The sequence below is a fragment of the Schistocerca cancellata genome, chromosome 7, assembly GCF_023864275.1.
Source record: "Schistocerca cancellata isolate TAMUIC-IGC-003103 chromosome 7, iqSchCanc2.1, whole genome shotgun sequence".
Taxonomy (NCBI): domain Eukaryota; kingdom Metazoa; phylum Arthropoda; class Insecta; order Orthoptera; family Acrididae; genus Schistocerca; species Schistocerca cancellata.
The window spans coordinates 250,713,667-250,734,865 of NC_064632.1; the positions used below are offsets into that span (position 1 = coordinate 250,713,667).

Here is a 21,199-nt window from a genome sequence, read left to right on the forward strand (position 1 = left end):
ACTTCAGTTTATTGGTAGAATACTGGGGAAGTGCCATCAGTCTACAAAGTAGATTGCTTACAAATCACTTGTGCAACTGGTTCTAAAATATTGCTCAAACGTATCAGACTCGTAACAGATTGGACTGACAGGGGATGTTGAGCAAATACAGAGAAGAGCAGCACAAATGGTCACTAGTTTGTTTAATCTGTGGGAGAGTGTCACAGAGATACTGAAGGAGCTGAACCGGCATACTCTTGGAGATAGACGTGAACTGTTCCGAGAAAGTCTATTAACAAAGTTTCGAGAACCGGATGTAAATAATTACTCTAGGGATCTACTACGACCCTCTGTATCACTCACGTAGGGGTTGTGAGGTTAAGATTAGAATAATTACTGCATGCACAGTGACATTTAGACAGTCATTCTTCCTGTGTTCCTTACGTGCACGCAACAGGAAGAAACCCTAATAACTGGCACAATAGGACATACCCTGTGCCGTGCATCTCACGGTGATTTGCAGAGTATAAATGTAGGTGTAGTTAAATGTAGAGTGGTGGGTTGTGTCACCTTTCCCGTGGCCAAATTAGCTGTCGTATTCCAGGTAGTCAGTGTTTGTGCAAGGCATTTCCTCCTTACACACTTGGTTGTGGTTTTCCCCCAATTCTTAGATGGCCGATTGCAGCCCTTTCCCACTGAACAATGGTGTCATCGCATTCCTGTGCCAGAGATTGTTCTAAACCTAAGAAACTCCTTATATGGACACCACATGTTCTTTACTACAGAATTAGTTACTTCCTGGGTGTAGAACATCCCCAACATATTAAGGGGAACCCTACAGTTCTCACCGGATAATGCAAAGAAGAATGTTGCATCAGAGATTGTAGCAGAATTTATGGATCTCCTGGTTCAAGCCTTTCACACAGATCTACCGTAGTCAATCCTAGATACTGTGTTACAAATCACCAGCTGAACTTTCGCCTTATAAAAGAGGGTAGCGATTTTTAAAGTTCAGCCACCTGCTGAAAGAAATGGAAGATGACTTCTGGATCCGAACAACAGATATTATTGGTACCTATTGGATCACAACTTTCAATTTAATTCAGTAGCTTCTGCTAAGGCACCTCTGCATATGTAAATAGACAACCCCCTCCCTCCCCCGTCCTCTCACCCCACCGAGCATACCAGCGTAATATGTCCACTTTGGACTTCCTGTCCAGTCTAACTGTTGCTGTGAGAGGCTGCATCACCACCTAACTAATGGAGTTGTCATCATCAGGCACTTCCTTCCATTTTACAAGTATGAACCTTGCAGGAAGATTGTCCCCAGTTCCAACAAGTGAAATGTGTCATGCTAGCTTTCAGCAGAGGGCAGCTAGATTCAGTACCGACATTCACGCTCTTCAAGATCCACAACACAATCATTGTTCACCATTTACACTTACATGAGGGCAGACTAGCATCAGAAGGTATAGTGGTGTCAGCTGATGCCAAACGTATTTCATCGTCTGTTATTGGTTGCCAGCATCTCATTGTTAGGAATTCGTATCTGCACTGTTAGTCCATAACCATACTCTTTTCGTATCCTGTTTCCAACTTTTTTGTTTCCTTCAGCACTTGATTGGATAAAAGTCACTTAGCTTATGTTACAAAGGTTTAAAATACTTGGCAAACAATAGCCTCCAAATGTGAAATAATGGTCCATCCACTTAACATGCTTTGCTTCCCTCTCCCTAGCATTTGCTCATGGCCTCCACAAAGTGAAAGGAAGAGAACTGCTCAGCATAAATTTAAAAACACTGAAAAAATTCATATATGAGAAACTAGTGCAGAAATGTTACTATTCAGAGAAGAATTCATAAATGACAACCTGAAAATTTGAGCAGGAGAGAGCAAATACTTAGGACTGTTACTCTTAAAAGTTTGTTACTTTTGAAGAAAAATTATTAATTGCTTAATTAAGTAATTATTCAGTACTGTATATTATATTACTGGTATTATAAGGAAAATTGTAAATTCTACCCCTTCTTTCCCCACACCATTTCTGTTGTCATTCAGGTTACCCAATTGAAGGCAGTAACTCTCTAAAATCAGACCATAGCACTCTGAGAATGTATCTGCATGTTTTTGTATCCACACCTTGTAGACAAGAGTAAGCTTAATAGCTGAGCAGCAGTCTTAACTATAATAGTGTGCTTCCATGTGTTCTGCTGAGATGTTGTTTCCATTTTATGCACAATATTTTGATGACTAATCCAGCTGTCCTCTTCCTATGCATTAAATGAAGAAAACAAGTCAACAGAACACCCAGAACCATAATATTAATCAACTGCATTGAGAAAACTCCAAAAGTGTTAACCTTATCTACCCCCACCTACACTGTGTATTGTGGTCTTTTACCTATTCCATTGTTTCTGTTCCACCCAAAATTTCTGTTATCTCTCTCTCTCTCTCTCTCTCTCTCTGTGTGTGTGTGTGTGTGTGTGTGTGTGTGTGTGTGTGTGTGTGTGTGAGAGAGAGAGAGAGAGAGAGAGAGAGAGAGAGAGAGAGATTGTATTGTGTTCGTAAATCCACTATAAATTTCTCTTTCAGTGGCAACGTGGTCATTGAAACGAAGTTCTTTGATGATGATATGCTTGTGTCAACTTCAAAAGTTCGCCTGTACTATGTATGAAACGTTGTACATCGTGATATTACAAAGTGTGAGGTAAGTTGGCATTAATTATTATACAAAATATTTATATGAATGATTAATGGAAAATCTCATATAAAGATGTGAAACAAATGCTAACAAAGAGATAGAGGGCCTGGCCAGTACTTACCTCAGCTCAGTACAGCCGATAGATACACAAAAAACAGAACCGAAAATTTACGTTCCTAGCTTTCGGAACAAATGTTCCTTCATCAGGGAGGAGAGAGGGGAAAGAAAGGGAAGAAGGGAAAGTAGATTCAGTTACACAACCCAGGTTATGAAGCAACAGGGAAAGGAAAATAGGGAGGGTAGCAAGGATGGAGGCATGGTTGTCAGAGGGAAAGAAAATAGAAAATATTTATATGGTAAATTATGCACTATATACTGTTACAATGGACCAAAACATTGTGACGCCCTAAAATGTAACACAAAGTTCACCACCAGACATCACGAGAGGCTAATGCACCATGTAGGGAAGCAGTAAGAGCAGAATGGGTTGGTCAGGAGAGTGTCGTGACTTTAAACAAGGACTTGGCAATTGATATCACCTGAGTAACAAACCCACTTGGAACATTTCAACCCCATCTGAAGCTGCCAAAGTCAACAGTTGGTGTAATGATTGTGAAATCAAAAATGAATGAGAAGCTACAACTAAACCAGGGCCAGACAGACGTCATGTACTGACAACAGGGACCACTGAGCATTGCAGAGGGTGTTTGTAAAAAATCACCTGAAATCAGTGGAACAAATCAGCTGTGAGTTCCCAAGTGCTACCAGCAGTGCACCTAGCTCAGTGACAGTGTGTAGGGAGTTAAAAAAGAATGGGGTACAATAGCCATGCAGCTGCTTCTAAGACACACATTTTTGTAGTCAGTGCTAAGCTATGCTTGGTGGTCATTCCACATCAACTCACCTAGGCCTCTCTGCTCATCCATCACAGATTTCGTTGAAATTTTATTCACAAATGCCCCAATGAATGTTGGCAAAGTTTAACATTCACCAAAGCAGTACTGACTGAGAAATAGGCAATTGTTTGATTCTGTGTGTAACTTTCCACTGAGCGAGCGTGAATTTATGTTCTTGAGCTGTTACATCTCGTGCAATGTTTTGTTGAAAGAAATAAAATTTTGCCATCTAGTACAACTTTATGTGTTCTATTAACAACAATAATGAAAAGAATTTTCCAAGTGAAATTCAGCCAGAAAATTTTAGGCAAAATAACCAGAAAAAATCAGCACCAGAAAAAATTTTAAAGTTTGTCTTTTTATATCTCACGGTGTAAAGGTATGAAGAATGTGAAACTTGGCATGTAGAAACCTGACAACACAAGGTTCTCAAATATAAAGTTCTATTAAGTATCACATCCCAACCCTGAATACATTAAATGAAAAGTTGAAGATCTTTTAAGAAAGTAAAAAATGCCGTATTTTCGAGCTGATTTTGCAAAAAAGACTGTGTTCCATAAAACTCTCCAAACTGGGCTCATTAGAAAAACTATGTTTTGAACTGCAAACAAAGTGTAATTGATTATGCAACACAGGGTGACAATACTAGATAATTTGAATCAAATTTGGGAATGAAAATTACAGAACAAAAAAATATGAACTTCAGACTCTTATGTGTCATACAATAAACATGTCCTGAATGTGGAATTTAATATGCAGTATCTTGGCAGTACAGGAACAAGAATACAAAATTTCATTCACGTACTACTTTCCAGTAACAGACAAATTCATCAGAAAGTTATTGATTTTTGTGAAAAGCTGAAAAAAGCCTATAATTAACACTTATTTTACAAATACTGTTTTCTATCAAAGCTTCAAAACCAGTCTTTTGAAACAACAGCCCACTCCCCCTCAGAACAGTGGGTTTAATTTCCAGTGTGGGTTAATAGTGCTACAAACATTGAGGCAAAGTAGCTAGAAAAATCACACTGTGAATAAAAATTTTAACTTTGGCTTCTTATATCCATTGATTAAAGGCATGATAATATGAAACTTTGGAAACAACTACTTTGCAACATAAAATTTTCCATTGTAAAATATCATTCACTTACTGCTTTCGAAATTCCTTCAAAATCAGTTCAAACATGATTTTCGTAAAAATTACAAAAATAGATCACATTCAATTTCCTTTTAGAAAATATATTTTCAACAATTGATTTCAAAGTGATCACAGTTTGAAAGAGAATATTTTCAAGCATCCGGAAAATCGTATTTGATTTTCCAATGTGAACTAGCAATACCTGAAAATGATGGACAAATTTGAGGGAATGTAGCACAGCAACAGGCTACATTGCAGCGACCAGTTGCCCATGTTTCATTGCCTGTGGTTTTTATTTTTAAATTGGCAAGTAATATCTCACTATATTGCATTGGTCCATGGTGACATTGTCACTAACAGTTCAAGAACATGAACCGGCTCTCATCGTCGTAGGGGTCATACAATACCAGCCATGTGGGGAGGGCAAGGAGGAGGGGGGGGCATCTTCAATCAGGTTCCCAAGATTGTAATTTGTGTAATTTGGTTTCCAAATTTATGTTCCAAAGCCATATGGTGGTACCTGTCTGCTTACAAAGCCATTTGCTAAGTACCGTATCTTCAATTCTCAAATCTGTAGGCATATCTCACATAGGTGGCAAGCAAAAAGTAATATTGATTTTAAACTTCTCAGTGTTACAGTTTACATTTTCCAAACTTTTTCAGCCACATTCTGCAGTTTGTTTTCTCAAATTGATACTATCAACGAAATGATGATACTGAAAGAAAAGAGTGCCTGGAAATGGGGTGGTGTTCTGGTACCTGACAAGCATCCTGTCTTTCACGCCAGTAAAATGAATGGCCATGAACATGCACAAATTTTCTCAGAACATCATTTGTTCACCATTCATTATCATACATACAGGCAACATAACAGCCGGGTAACAACTCCATCAATTTCAGTCTTAAAATGGCTGCAATACATACTTTAGCAACAAAATGTATTGTGTCATTAGGTACTTTGGTGATACAAACCAAGCTCAAGTAATGAGATACCAATTGAGGATGATCTCTCACACTGGCTACTGTCCAGTTTTCCCCTCATCTTACTTCTTTAAACTTTTGCTTTCTTACATGTCTTGTTTTGGAGCATATACATATATATGATGCTGTACATTTTGGTTGCAAAAGTTGAATAGATCTTTTGGCTTCAGTAGTTGTGTAGATGGCCGTTTTAGGCTTGCACGAGAAGCCAGTCCCTTGGTCCACCAGCCTCATGAAACGGAGTTTCTTATGGTTGGCACCAAAAAAGTTCATTCCGTACCAAATGTTGAAATTGTTTTTGTGGCTACACAGATTGACAAAATTCTTATAACTTTTATGTTGTGCAGCTGAGGAGTCACTAAAATAATATACTTTTGTTATCTGTGCTTAAGTCGACAAAAAGTCAATCAAGTACAGATATCCTATCATATTGCAAGTGATCTGAAGTAATGCAACAACTAACAGTTAGCCACATGCTCTCATTGACATAATAATCTAAAAAGGATGTAATGTAGCTTGCGAATTTTCCTAGTGAAAGCCTTGAGCAGCATGTTTAACAAAAAACTAAAAATTTTCAGCAAACTTTTTGGGACCTAAATTAAGAAACCAAATTACAGACTTTCTTCAGAAACCCACCAGTGGGGGAAGATACTTGTCTTATAATCACATAGATACATTAAAAAGCCAAAATTTGAAATTTTTTCGAACAATTTTGCTAAAACTTTTCTGGCTGAATATCTCTCATAAAATTCTTTTCATTTTTGTTCTTAGAGATATAACAGCTAAAATTCGCGTAGAAATTCCCACTCACTGTGCTCAGTAATGTGTGAAGTGAAACAAGTGACTATATCTTGGCCAGTATTGCTTCAACGAATGTTAAAGTGTACCAGTGTTTATTGGGGACATGTGCAAATGTTCAAATAAAATTTCATCAAAATTCGTGATGGTCAAGCAGGAAAATGTTTGGAAATTTGGCGATTTGATGTTGAATAACACTATACCTTTGGCAATCAGATGGAGGAGTTTAGGTTTGGCAAATGCCTGCAAAATCTGTGTAATGCCAACTGAGCAGTACAGAGGTGATATTATGACATAGGGGGGTGTTTTCGTGGTTAGTGTGTGGTCACCTTATTGGCCTTGAAGAAACACTAAATGCAGAAACAGAAAGATATGAACACATTTTACAGCATTGTGTACTATCTACAGTAGAGAAATATTCTGAAGATTATTCTTGATTGCATCAGCATGACACTGTGTCCTGTCATGAAGCAGCACCTGTGAAGCAATGGTTTGTGGACAATAATGTCCCTGAAATAGTGGCTTTGGGACGAGTTAGAATGTCGGCTTCACTCCATACCCCAATGTCTAGCATCACTACCTTGTTCTTGAGGAAGAATATGCTGCTGCCCCTCCACAGTCATTCATCCATTTCATTCAAAATGTCCCCACTAGAGTACCAGCCTTCGTAAAGGTGAAGTATGGACACCCCCGTCAGCCTCTCTCCATATTAATGTCCACTACTAGCTGTCTGGATACTTTTGATTGGCTATGGCTAGTGTATAATGTTCCTCAAGGGCTCTTCAGATTTTTTGATTTTCCGCCTTGTCACCATTATTTTACAATTAAGTAATGTTATATGTAACAGTTCATTGAAGTTATAATTAAGTGCTAGTAACCTATTACATCTTATAGGTTTCATTACATTGCAGATAAAGATTGAACTTTGTTATTCATCAATTTTTTAAAAAAAAAAAAAAAAAAAAGAGTATTTGAGAGCACAAGCGATGTGCAGGTTTATGGGTGAAAGCTCAGTAACAATGTAAAGCCTCACTTTGTTACAGGTAGTAACAAACCAAGGAGGTTACTGTTGTAACCCTATAGCATGAGTGCATACAATCAAACAGCACATGATACAAGCACATCCACGGCTGACCTAGAGAGATCGTCTCACAACCTGGACAGGTGCCGCAGCAAGCCATGTGCACAGCACCCCAATATAAGCCCAGTGCGCTCAGCCTCACTTATGTTTACTTGCTTATTGTATGCTCACCTATGAGACTATATATTTGTGTGTTTTATAGTTAGGAGACTTCATACTGTTCTATCGTTCATTCGATGTTATTGTGGACGTAAAATTAAATTTGGTTGGTGCTACTTCTGATATTGTGTCTGTATAACATTAGAATTGCAGTGGAACCTCACTTAACGAGCATCTCCCATAACATGCAATTGGTACAATGAGCAAAACAAATTGTCAAAAAATGACTCACTTGATGAGCAGCGTTTCGCATAATGAGTGATGACGACTTAGTGTGACCTCACCAGCCATTTGTGGATATTGGGGAAATGTTCAACAATATGAACATCTTTCATTGTCAGCAGCAGATGTGAACAATGTCCGGGTTTAGTGCTCTTTCTGCTACGATCTTAGTGCAGCTTGTGAACACATATTTTTCTACACTTGTGTTCACACAGTGATTTTTGTGTACAAATTTTAATAATCTCCATAGAAATGTCCCCAATGATAACTGTGACAGAAAGACAACTGTAATAGAAAGAAAATGACCTTAGAAATGAAACGTAAAATCATTAAAAAGCGCAAACGAGGTGCAAGTGTTCCTGATTTAGCATGCATATACAATCAGTCTACATCAAGTATTTGCACTGCCCTCAAGAACAAGGGCAATATTGAGGAGATAGATGCTTCAAAGGGTGTGACAGGAGTATCTAGACAACAGTGTCGTATTCTGGGTGATGTTGAAAGGTTGCTCCTTATATGGATAAATGAAAAGCAATTGCAAGGTGACACTGTTAACGAAAACATCGTTTGTGAGAAGGCGAGAATGATTTTTGCCGACTTTGTTAACCAGACACCAGGATCATCATCAGCAGCTGAAGTGTTTAAGGGAAGCCATGGGTGACTCGAGAATTTAAAGAGAAGAACTGGCATCCACAACATTGTGAAGCACAGTGAAGCAGCTAGCTCTGACACAAAGGTAGCAGAGAACTCCATCAGCAACTTCAAGATGCCCTTAGATTCTGATGGTTACAGGTTTTTAATTGTGACGAAATGGGTCTGTTCTGGAAAAAGGTGCCGAAGTGTACCTTTATGCCAGGTATAGAAATATGAAACCTGAATTTGGTTGCAGTAATTACACGTCTGTTGTTCGAAACTGATAAACAACATTTTATTCAAAATAATCTCCATTGCTGTTTATGCATTTCTCCCACCTGGATTCACCCATGATTCATGACGCTTAGGAACCATTTTTCATCACCTGTCACTATTCGATGAAGAAACGACTTTCTTTTGTATCTGGCGAGCAGCATTTCACAAGTGGTCTTTCGATTTGATTGCTGTCTTTCGTTCAGTTTATGTGGAACCCATTTTCCCACTTTCTCCACCTTTCCCATAGCTTTCAACCGAAGAGAAATGGCTTTCTGCATCACATTCAATTGTTCCCAGAGTTCCTGTTGAGTTTGAGTATCATCTTCATCCAGTAGTTTCTCATGTCAAAATCCCCACTTTTGAACTTTTTGAACCACTCGAAACACTGTGTTTTCCCAAGAGCAAGTTCATCTAAATCTTAGAAAAGCATTTGATGTGATTCTGCAGCAGTTTTCTTCAAATCATAGCAGAAAACCAATGCAGTCCGCAAATTGTAGTTCGTAGGCGCACAACTCCATGATTACGGGCTTGAAACAGATACCAATGTATGAAACTTGCCTTACTGGGTGTTGGCATTCGTCGTCAGCTGTTACAGGAAGTAGATGGCGCTGCAGGTGTGATCTCATGGGCCCTACACTGATGGCTAGCACCATCTACAGCAGGCTGTTCCAGCTGGTCGGCTCCGGTGTGAGCCGCGGAGCGCTCCCTGCTCCAGGGAGCCGCGTCGCTCGCTGTGGCCACTCGAGTGGGCCGGCACGCCGGCGCGTGGCACGGCTGCCTGAGGCAGGCGGCAAGGCAAGCGTTTTGATGTGCCAGCTGCGTCTTACAAGATCGACAACCTCATACTCTTAACTGATAAGACGTGATGACATGCTACACCAGGAAATACGATGTTCGGGAAATAAATAAGAAACAACTGTTTTATAAGAAATTGCATACTAAATTTATTGGGCCTCTGTAGCTTGATACTTTCTTTTCATTACAAGATCGGAAATATCAGGCGTCAAAGTGTTCGCAGTGTTAATGCGGAGGATGAGCTTCATTGTTACATCCTGAAGAAACGATCATTCCTTACTATTTACTCTTTTCATTGCTGAGTAAAGCTGCTCACAACAATACGTGCCAACATGCACATGATCTGAGTGGCATTGTTGTGAAGCTTGGGAAATGTTTTTTGCTGTAATGAACGATACCATCGTGACAGATCCGACGTGTTGTAGTACCTCTCTTTCAACAAAGTTGAACTTTGCAAATCAATAATCTCTAATTGAAGTGACAATGACAAGCATCGGGGGAAACTGAAAAATGAGTGCTGAACACCTTAAGTTCCATTTCCAAACTAGTGAGGTCTCGGAATCGTGTTTCAAACGACGTGATGAGCTGCTTTAACTTTGCTTGGTAATCGCCGAAAGTAGTACCTTCAGGTATTTTTAAAGAAGCAAGGCAATTGAAGAACGTTAAATGTTCATTACTCATCTGCCTCTCAAATAAACGTAACTTTTCCATGAACGCTTTGATCTCATCGTGCATGTCAACGATTAGCTGCCCTTTGCCCTGCAATGACAGATTTAATTTATTCAGTTGCATAGTTATGTCAGATAGGAACGCCAGGTCAGATATCCATTTTATATCTTTCAGACAACGCATTTCTTCCCGTTTCATTTCGAGAAAATGGGATATTTCCTCACGAATGGCAAAGAAAACATCAAGAACTTTTCCCTGACTTAGCCAACGAACTGCACTGTGGTAAGGTATATCCCCATACTCCGCTTCCATATCTTTCAGGAATCATTTGAATTGGTGATGATTCATACCGTGACGCCGCACAAAATTCACGCATTTCACGACATCTTTCATTACGCCACCTAGCTCTACTGTTCCAGCACACAGTGCGTCTTGGTGAATAAAACAATGAAGAGTCAAAATGTCTTTCCCGAATTCATCCCTGAGTTTATTTTTCAAACGAGAAGCAAATCCTTGGTGACGCCCAATCATTTGTGGTGCACCGTATGTCGCTACAGAATGGAGCTTATCCCACGGCAAATTCATATTGTCCGCTGATTCACAAACAGCTTCAAAAATGTCACGTCCTGTTGCGGTGTCATCGAGTGGTACCACATCCAAGAGTTCTTCAGTTACTTTCAGCTCTATGTCGACACCACGCACAAAGACTGCAAGCTGAGCACAGTCCGATATGTCGGTGCTTTCGTCAAGCGCTAGCGAAAATTCAACAAAGCTCTCCGTCTTTTTCCTGATCTGTGTTTCATAATCCGCTGCCATGTCCAGGATTCGACGAGACATTGTCTGCTTCGACAGGCAAACCCCATCGATTGCCTGCACCTCCCTTGGAAACAAACATTCTGCAACTGCTACCATGCACGATTTTACGAGTTGTCCCACCGAAAACGGCTTGCCGCTCGTCGCAATGATGTGAGCGACCCTGCAGCTTGCTCGAACTGCAGATTCAGTAGTGTTTTCTCCACTCTCATTCACCTGAAAATTATACACGCATTACAGAACACGAACTATGTTGCATATTTTGATACTTTCCGTATTACGAAACCGTTTTTAAACTTACGTCTCCTGGTATGTCGTTATTAAGCCTGGCTACAAGTTCTCTGCGTGAAACGCCTTCTACCTGATCGTAGTGCGCTGCGTGAAGACGCGTATAATGTCGTTGTATATTGTACCTCTTCGCAGAATTAAATACTTTATGACATACAAGACACTGCTGACGACCATCCCTCTCAATGAATAGAAAGGTATCCTCCAATAGAAGTACAGGGCTCCCGCGGCTAGTCATAGCTGTCATTGAACACGGATTATTGCGTCAGTTGCGGCTGTATGCGGCCAGGGGGCAGTGAGTTCGCTTTCCCCCTCCACGCAGGCTCCGAGCTGCCGCAGTGAGCGCTCCGGAGCGCTCCGGCTCCCTGGAGCTCGGTTGGAACAGCCTGATCTACAGGGAAATTCTGGTTTCATACTTCTACACCTGGTAACAATGGAGGAGTATGCCTTGCCTCGTTACAAGCCAATGAAAGACCGTTTCAAACCACTATTCTGTGCCAGTGTAAGTGGCAGTTTGAAAATTAAACTGCCGCTTGTTTACCATTCAGAAACTCCAAGAGCCTTCAAGACGTGTTAAAATCCAGAAGAGCAGTTTAAATGTGATGTGGAGGTCCAATAACAAGGCTTGGGTGACACGTGATCTTTTTTGTGATTGAATCAATGAATTCTTTGGTCCTTCGGTGAAAAAACATTTGCTTGAGATGAATCGGCCACTCCATGTCTTGCTTGGTATGGACAACACTCATGCCCATATCCAGGCTCACAAGACCACCTCCATCAAGAATTTCAATTCATCACCAACCAGTTTCTGCCTCCCAACACTAAAGCATTCTTCGAGCATTGCTTTGAGTTTATTGAAGCTACCAATCTAACTCTCAGAAAGTTTAGGAAATATCACCTCAACTTTTTTTGCCTGCATCAAGATGATCAAAAATACATGGGAATGAGTTACCAAGAGAGCTCTCACTTGTGCTTGGAAGAAGCTTTGACCAGAGTGTGTTGTCGAATGTGATTCTGAGGCATTAGAGTCAGTATCTGTGGAGCCTGTAGTCAATGAGATTGTGTCTTTGGCCAAGAGCATGGGACTAGAAGTGGATAACAGTGATATCACAGCCAAGAAGTGGCCACCGAAGAGCTGGTGGAATTGCAGTGTGTTTCATAGCAGGAAGTTGTGCAGAGGAGGAGGAGGAGGAGGAGGAGAAAGTAACAGTAAAGCAGCAGACTTCTGGCACATTAAGAGAAATGCTGAAAGCATGGGAATCGGTTGTATTGTACATTGAAAATCACCCCACCCTCAAAATAAAGTAGTGGCTACACGTGCTACAAATGTATTTGACAATAATGTTATGTCTCATTTTCACCAAGTGTTGAAGTGTCGGCAGAAACAAATGACTATAGATAGCTTCCTAGTAAAAAGGAATTACTTATGTATCGTGAATAATAAAGTGCATGTTACTGTATGTATAATTTTCTTTGAATAAGTAGCATGAATAATTTTAGTACTTTTTCTGCATGGAACACATTATCGTATTTTACATTAATTTATATACAATTGTTTTGCTTAATGAGTGGTTCACTCTACTAATAAGCTTCTGGAACGAATTATGCGAGGTTCCACTGTGTTACTACTCCAAGTAATAAGGGGAGTATTATTATTTAGCATTTGATGCTCTTGGACAAACAAAAAAGTACATTAACTGTTACAAACAACCACTAAAGTAACAAAATGGTAAAAGTGAAGACACTGTCCAGGTTATCCAGCTACTTATTCACTATGTAGCTAGCCCAATGCAGGCTCTTCCAGTAACACCTGCCACTGTGGAGATTAACAGCAGGTCCTCCTGTTAAACTCTTCATTTGGTTGAGTTTGTGCGAGAAAGGTTGAAAGCTTGGTTTTCGACACACAAGGGGCCATGCTGGAATGAAGATGTTCCTTCCAATTTCATGGCAGTCACAGGATTGAAAGCCCTGGATAACAGGCGCATGGCAAATTCACAGGATGGTCGACAAATTTCAGACAGATTATAAAAATCTTGTTCGATCGTATCTGGTTTCTCATCCATAACAGAGTAAGAGCTGGATGTCTTATTGTGTGAAGCAGAGCAGTACATAGCATCAGATGTTAGCAGAAGTGGGAGTTCGGCTTGTCAGAGCTCAGCATCCACTAGCTGAATATGAGGACTGTGGAACAGTACGGATGAACGACGCTCAGCTGAAGGCCATTGCTACCATTCTCAGAGTTTTTTCATTGGATCACCACAAAATTACTGTTAGATTTTGCATCAAATTATTGTAGATTTTCACTTTTGCAGCTATTTTCCAAAGATAGTGCTGGTAGTTAAGCAACATATCCAAAATGAGACCCCGGTACTTTGGATTGCTGCAGACTGTAATTTGCTATTTGTTACCAAGATGAAATGCTGCATATTTGTCTTCTGTGGCATTTGTTTTACCTTTCACCTCCTGGAGAACTCATCAAATATGTGCAGATTCTCTGTCACTATTTCTTGTGTCACTGACAGAATTGCAGAAGTGTGGTTTATCTAGGGCATGTCATCTTGATTAATTTCTCATCCAAAGAGCTTTTACGCAACAAGGCCAAGAGTATTACTATATGACATGTTAATAACATGCCCAATCAACTCAACTACTATTGCCTGCGTCCCCCATTGTATAGTTGGAAATGAGCCAACTTGTAGACTAAAAATGCTTACAACCACAGCCCCTTGTCACACATTTGTTGACATTTACATATACCATTCATTGTGAATGAATAGTGTGTGTTTCTCTTTCCTTTTCAGATGAAGGCTGTGGCCAAAAGTTAATGTGCAAGTGTCTTTTAATTGTGTCTGTACTCAACTTAACAAGTAATCGTTATGATAAGTAGCAGTTTTTCCCTTTCCTTACATTGTTGACATTCCAACCTGGCATTTCCATTGTTTAAAGACCCAGTTGTTTTTCACAAGAGCAATATTTTATGAATCCAGTCTGACAGTACCAATAGATCATTTTAGTTGAGGTAATTCATAATGTTCGAATGCAATATGGACTCCAAAATCCTATTCCAGATCGACGTCAGTGATGTGGGTGTACAATTCATCAGATTACTCCTACTTCCTGTCTTGACTATTTGTGTGTAACTTTCCAGTCTTTTGCTGTGGGTATTTTGTCAAGCAAACAGCCGCAGTAAAAATTACCTATATTAGAGAATGTGTGTCCTTTCATAAAATGGGTTGCTGGTTTTTTTATTTTTTTTATTTTATTTATTTATTTTTATTTTTTTTTTTTCAGCAATAGTATTCTGACCTGTTTTGTGTACCAAGGGGGATCAGTACCATCTTTTTATTGATTTATTCAGTATAAATCTCTGTTACTGCAGATACTATTTCTTTGAATTAAAGCCATGTCTAGTACACAGTTACTTTGATAGTTTTTTAGTTTTGTTGTTATTGGCATTTGTCATAGTTAGTTAGTGGAGAAGGAGTGAAGACTGTCTTTTAGGAAAGTGTCAAGGAAATTTTTATATGCCCTTTTATTTAAGTAGATATATTTTGCATTTACTTTTGGTGGATTTGATGTTGTGGTGGTCAGTCTTGCTACAGCGACCTTTCATGCAAACACTTCTCCATTCAGCCAGTGATGCCATGGGCAGGCTGTAATATTCAAATGAGTTAGACTACTGTGGTGAGACATGCAGACACATGGGCTGTATTACATAAGTCACTTCAAACAGTAGTGTAAATTTAAAGCACATTATTTCTTATGAATTCAAAAACCCTTTTGCAGATATGAGGTGTTTTGTCCATTGCCCTGTCTGGAACAACCTCCTAAAGTCAAACTGTGTGACTGCAAAACCAAAATTGCAGAAGAACTGAAGTTAAAATAGTACTTGCACTATATGTAACTTAAGCAGAATTCTAAATTTGTAGCTAATAAAATGTGTTCATTTTCAGGTTACCATGAGGCACTTGTTGATGAGTTGTGGAAGATGTGCAAAGCAACAATTCTTCTTGATTATGGATTTTAAAAATAGGTATCAGAGAAAAGTGAACTTTCTCTTCAGATACTGTGATTGTATACATTATAGATAATAGTAAGAAGAACCATCCACTATTTTATATACATGTATAGATATATGTATTTCAGTGATCTCTTGTAACTTCAGTGCTTGTGATATTTGCAATAATTGTAAAACTTAAATGGTCAAGCAGAACTCTGTCCTTACATGAGACACAATTTGTGTTTGCATCAGTTCTCGGGGTAACAGAGGTTAGATGCCTCTGTTGTTCAAAAGACAAATACTGCATAAGACACGCTGGGGTACTAATCCATTGCTTGGGATCTATAATGCAAGTAATTACTCTAAAAAGTGAGGGGTGTGAACTGTTACCGAGAATTTGTGATTCCAGACACAATGGTACTGCAAACTAAAACCTTATTTCAATGTGTTGGGAACATCACAATAAAGGATTTTATTGTATTTACTTTCATGTGTGAATGGAAGAAAATAATATGAATGAAATTGTTTATGCCAGTTTCCTTCAAGTTGACCTTCCAACCTGTAATGTTGTTAGGGATGAATAGACATCACGTGCAGTAAATTCTCAGACTCACTGTGAAAAGAACTAACTGTTAAGGTAAATTTTTATGCTGTTCCCCTGAAAATCAACATGTTGCACAGTGTGAGAAAAAGAAACCACAGGCCCAGCTGTGACACTTTTAACATTTGGTATTGAATGCTTCCTGTGCATGGGCTTCTCTGGATCAAACTTAGTGTGCAACATCTCTTTCGGTTTAAAATCTTGTACAGCATTCTCATGTTAAAAATGAAATGCACATTTTTTTTAATTAATTCCACCCCCTCCCAGAATCTTTTCATCCTGCTTAATCAGTTGTGTGATTTGGTATCTTACTAAACCAGTTGGATGCAGGAATGTGGTTCATTTCAAAGATGAATTGGTCCTTAATTTTGAATGACACAGAGCTGTTTAACAAGATTTCATGTGTGCCAACAGTAAACCATGTAACAAATGTAGAAGGAAGACTAAACTTATCACAGGATGTTCTCAACATAGAATGTGTGTCATTGTAATTTTTTATTCTTGTCATTTATTCACGTGGTTATATTCCAACTAGCATAGCTGGATAATGTGACATGGCTGAATTACTATAAAGAACAGACAGACACCTTAATATGGGCCTACTTTTTGTACTTATCTTTCCTTCTTGTTTTATTGTTAATATGAGGAGTTTGATGGTATTTGAGAAGTATGAAACCTTAAGAGAAATATTTGTAATAGCTTTACAACTAGGAATGTAACACACAGCCCTTACTGAGACTGAGCATACAAAATCTGCTTTCAGTCTTTGACTCAGAAATCCCATTTTCAGTTTACTTTTATAATCTGTACTCTCACTGAACATCTATAAATTGTATCCCTATTGCCTTATAATGGGCTTACGTGGAACACTTCATGGTCATGCATGTATTATTCTGGCACTGATGTAGCTGATGGTGTGGGTTAACCTGTTAACAATCTTGCACAGTGCCATTTTATCCCTTGTGGTTTTCTGCCAGACCAATTCTAAATTTGACTTGTACCAGAGGTACTCTTTTTATATGATCTGCAAAATGTATCTTCAATAAGCATAAATTGGTATGAAACACTTTTGTTTTAGACACTGTCATCATCTCTCATAGAGAATACATTTTTTGTAGTAGGATAGATAAAAAAATCTACTCACCAAGTGGTGGCAGGAGGACACGCACATAAAAGAAGGTTATACTTATGCAAGCTTCCGGAGCCAGTGGCTCCTCCTTTCAGCAGAATGGTAGAAGGGGATGAAGAGGGGTGAAGGAAAAGTACTGGAGGTGTTTAGGAAAATGGGCAGATTTCGGAAAAGTCGCACAGAACCGCAGGTCAAGGGAGGCCGGGATGAGAAGGAAAGACTGATTGTTGGGGACTGCACTGGATGAGATTTGAAAACCTAAACGTCTCTCCTCCTCATCCCATCTGGTAAGTCTCCCCTGACCTGCGAAAGTGGGTGACTTTCTTGAAATCTGCCCCTTTTCCTAAACCTGTCAAGTCCTTTTCCTTCACTCCTCTTCTTCCCCTTCAACCCTTCTGCCAAAAGGAGGAGCCACTGGCTCAGGAAGCTTGTTTAAGTATAACCTTCTTTTAAGTGTGTGTTCTCCTGCCACCACTTGGTGAGTAGATTTTTTTATGTATCCTATTACATCATACAAAACTGATTATTTTCGTTATTATAGAATGCATTTTTTATTCGACTTAGAAATGAGATTGCATTCTTCAGCATCGACATTTCTTGAAAGTAATAGTTTTCATTCTCATCAGCAAGCAGCGTCCAGTTCTTGTTGTTAAAATTAAGATTTCTATGTAAGTGAGTAAAGTGAAAACTGTAGTTTTTCAGTGACATTACTTTCACATTAATCGTGTAATGGTGCATACTTATAACTAAATGTCCACTACACATATTTTGACATATCACACATTACAGTCACAAAAGAACATGGACACCTGCTAGATTGCAGTGGAGGACTGCTTGTCTCACCCTATTTACAATTATATGTCACATGTACTCAAACACACAGTATCTGAATTAATCGCAATCTTTGCTTCTTGTTAATGAGAGATATTTGATTGTTCCAGCTTTGTGTTTCAGGAAAAGATAACGTTACAGTTGTTAGTTACCTGTTACAAAGTTTATAGTGCAAGATTAATAAGTCTGTAAAGTAGAAAATAGCAGATAATGAAGCTATGTGATGTAAGGCACACAAGTCTTTAGTACAGGCAATTATGATGATGATCAGGATGATAATGAATATGAATGACCTTACGTATTTGTTCCACCTTACATATTTGCCCCATACACTTGTTGAGAGAGCAGAGGAAACTGAAGCTGATTATGTGCAAGTTATTCAGTTCCCTCTCAACTGATCATGTAGTAGATCTGAAGCATTATTAGCTTTTGTAGGAACAGAGGTGTCTTCTAAAGTAGAAAGTCTGCTCTTAATATCAAGCATTCCTTTTTTGTTTTAAGAGAGAGATTTCTGAGACATATCATGGACTTAATGTAGTCATTTTGCGATCTTTGCAAAGCTGCAAGTATTTGCAGGAACGTATGTTGTATTTAACTGATAGTTTTTATAAAATTTGTGGGGGCAAAAATATTGTCAAAAGTGGACTGCCACATCTCATTACCATTATCATTGAGAAAGGTAAGGCTTCGAACAAAAATCTTACAACATCGAAACTGTAAATTGCTCAAGATTTGATTTCACTTGTGTGAAATACATCTCATTTTTACAAGTAGTAAAAAGTAGCATCACACCTTCGATCTGTCCACCCCCGGTAGCTGAGTGGTCAGCGTGGCAGGATGTCAATCCACAGGGCCCGGGTTCGATTTCCGGCTGGGTCGGAGATTTTCTCCGCTCAGGGACTGGTTGTTGTGTTCTCCTAATCATCATTATTTCATCCCCATCAACGCGCAAGTCACTGAAGTGGTGTCAAATTGAAAGACTAGTACCGGGCAAATGGTCTACCCGACAGGAGGCCCTAGTCACACGACATCTACATTTATTTACCTTTGATCAAACAGTTGACACTGAAATGAAAAATGAGATGGAACCTTGCAGCAAAATTGTATAATGTATTGCATGACCTGTCTCAGAAATGAAAATTCATGCTGTAACGGGTTACACGAATGGCCTTTGTGTGAGACTCATGATGATAATTTACTTTCAAGATAAAACTGGTATTTAATCAAACCACAGGTATGTGTGGGGGGGGGGGGGAGGGGGAGGTGCACGCAAACATTTTTGTACATCATGAAGACAGCAGGAAATTTCAGCTCTGAAACATATGTACTAACGGATGGCAATCAAACAAACATACGAGTATTATGTAAGCAGGCACACTCTATATTTTCTTTCTATGCACAGAACTTCTTGCAGTGCCTTATGGACATACCTTCTAAAAGTTCTTTGTATTACCAATAAAACGAAACATGCTGTTTTCTCATATGTACAGAGTTACAATTTTTAAATCTGAATTTCTCCCACGCATTTCTTGCATAGGCGATGTGTCACTACCAAAATACAAAGTTCATACAATATAGGCTAGCATATTAATAAGATTTTTCTGAAGATTTCAGTCTATATTATTGCAAGGCCAAAACAAGGAAATCTTTTCTGTACATCAGGCACCCTGTTGTGGTGTAGCTCACGGAAATCCTACCTGTTTCTCAGCAACGAATTGTAAATGAATTCTGTACTTTCTTCAATGTTTTATTTCTGCAGTACTTTTTTATTCCACTTATTGCATCATGTAAGTGTATATGACTTAAATGTGTAATTTTTGAATCCAAGTGAACTATTTCGTGAAGGTAATTCGCAAAATTGTACAAAATTTTATTATGCTGCATTATTCTTGAACTCTTAGTCATATTAGATTAGTAACTTTGGTGCAGTGATGTTTGTGGTAATGGTGCAGTGATTGTAACATGGAAGAATAAATGCATGCATTGCCCGTAATTTGTAATATAAAGTTCCCTCATCCATAAAAAGTGAGTCTGTGGACTTTTCAGTGAAAAGAAATGTGCCTTCGCTCAGGTACCAGCTAATGGTGCCACTGTCTAGAAGGCATTAGAAATACAATTGTGTGCTGCACTAAGAGAATAAGCATTTTTCTCTCCATCATTCTGAACAATTTTATATACTGGAAGCAAACTATTGTTAACTTGTTTAGCAACTGATGACTTTTTTTTTTAAAAGTAATTTTTTGTTGTAACTACAGACAATAACACTTTGGGTTACTTTGAAAAGCAATTGGTCCAAAGATAGAAAACCTGATAGCTTTTCCCCTTTGTAGACATTGTATTTGCACATTTTACATTTTTGTACTCATATGTATGTTAGATTCTTACACATTGTGGTATATTTTAACAGATTTGTTTGCAATTAATTGCATGTAAAACATGAATAAAGTTTCTGCTGTGTAAATTCTGTTTACAATTAATATGTGTACTTTGTAAAATAGCCATGTACTTTGAAGTCTTAAGCAGTAATTTCCTGTACCACTTACACGGGACCAATAAAACTACTTTTTCTTCTAGATAAGTTGCTAAGCTTTTTTCCCCATTTGTATTGCAGCAAAACATCTTAAATACTATACCACAGCAGCATTTAATCCACCAATTATTGAGAGCGATCCCATATCCTCATTGTTCACTTACCAAGATGGTTTGTTTGGAAAGGACACGGCTGATCGTACTTCCCGGTCTAAACTAGTGCTCCATTTCTAATGATCTTGTTGTCAAGTAAACATTAAACTGTAATATTCCCTCGTTTGTTGTTTTCCATCTTCACTTCTAGTGTACTTCTTTGAATTGTCCAATTTTTTAATGCAGATTTTAGCTTTCCATAATTTCCTAAATCACTTAATGCTAATGCTAGAGTAGTTCCTTCAAGAAGTACCAGACTGATTTCCATCCACATCAGTGTCCAGCCAGGCTTAATGACCTCTTTGTTGAAAGGGCACTGAACTCTTTCAAACTGTATTTTTCTCCATTTGATCTTTCTTTATCTTTCCTGTTTAATATATTGTGTGTGTGTGTGTGTTTTTCAATTTTTTTAACTTTTTCTTTACGGTAATAATGGGCACCTGATGACTCAGCAGCTACCCTCTACATGCAGTTCAGCAAGTCATCATATAGGTGACTGATAGGCCATCCTTTCAATGTGTGTTGGT

At 38.7% G+C, this 21,199-nt stretch overlaps 1 protein-coding gene across 1 annotated transcript in view; it reads left to right on the plus strand.

The window, feature by feature from the left end:
- Nucleotides 1–20,568, plus strand: part of LOC126091917 (retinal rod rhodopsin-sensitive cGMP 3',5'-cyclic phosphodiesterase subunit delta-like) — a 47,664-nt gene extending 27,096 nt beyond the window's left edge. Inside the window, exons 5-6 of the mRNA XM_049907234.1 lie at nucleotides 2,572–2,686; nucleotides 15,383–20,568. Of these exons, the coding sequence (XP_049763191.1) occupies nucleotides 2,572–2,653 (82 nt within the window). The 3' untranslated portion in view covers nucleotides 2,654–2,686; nucleotides 15,383–20,568. The remainder of the gene's footprint in view (nucleotides 1–2,571; nucleotides 2,687–15,382) is intronic.
- The last annotated feature ends 631 nt before the right edge of the window (nucleotides 20,569–21,199 follow it).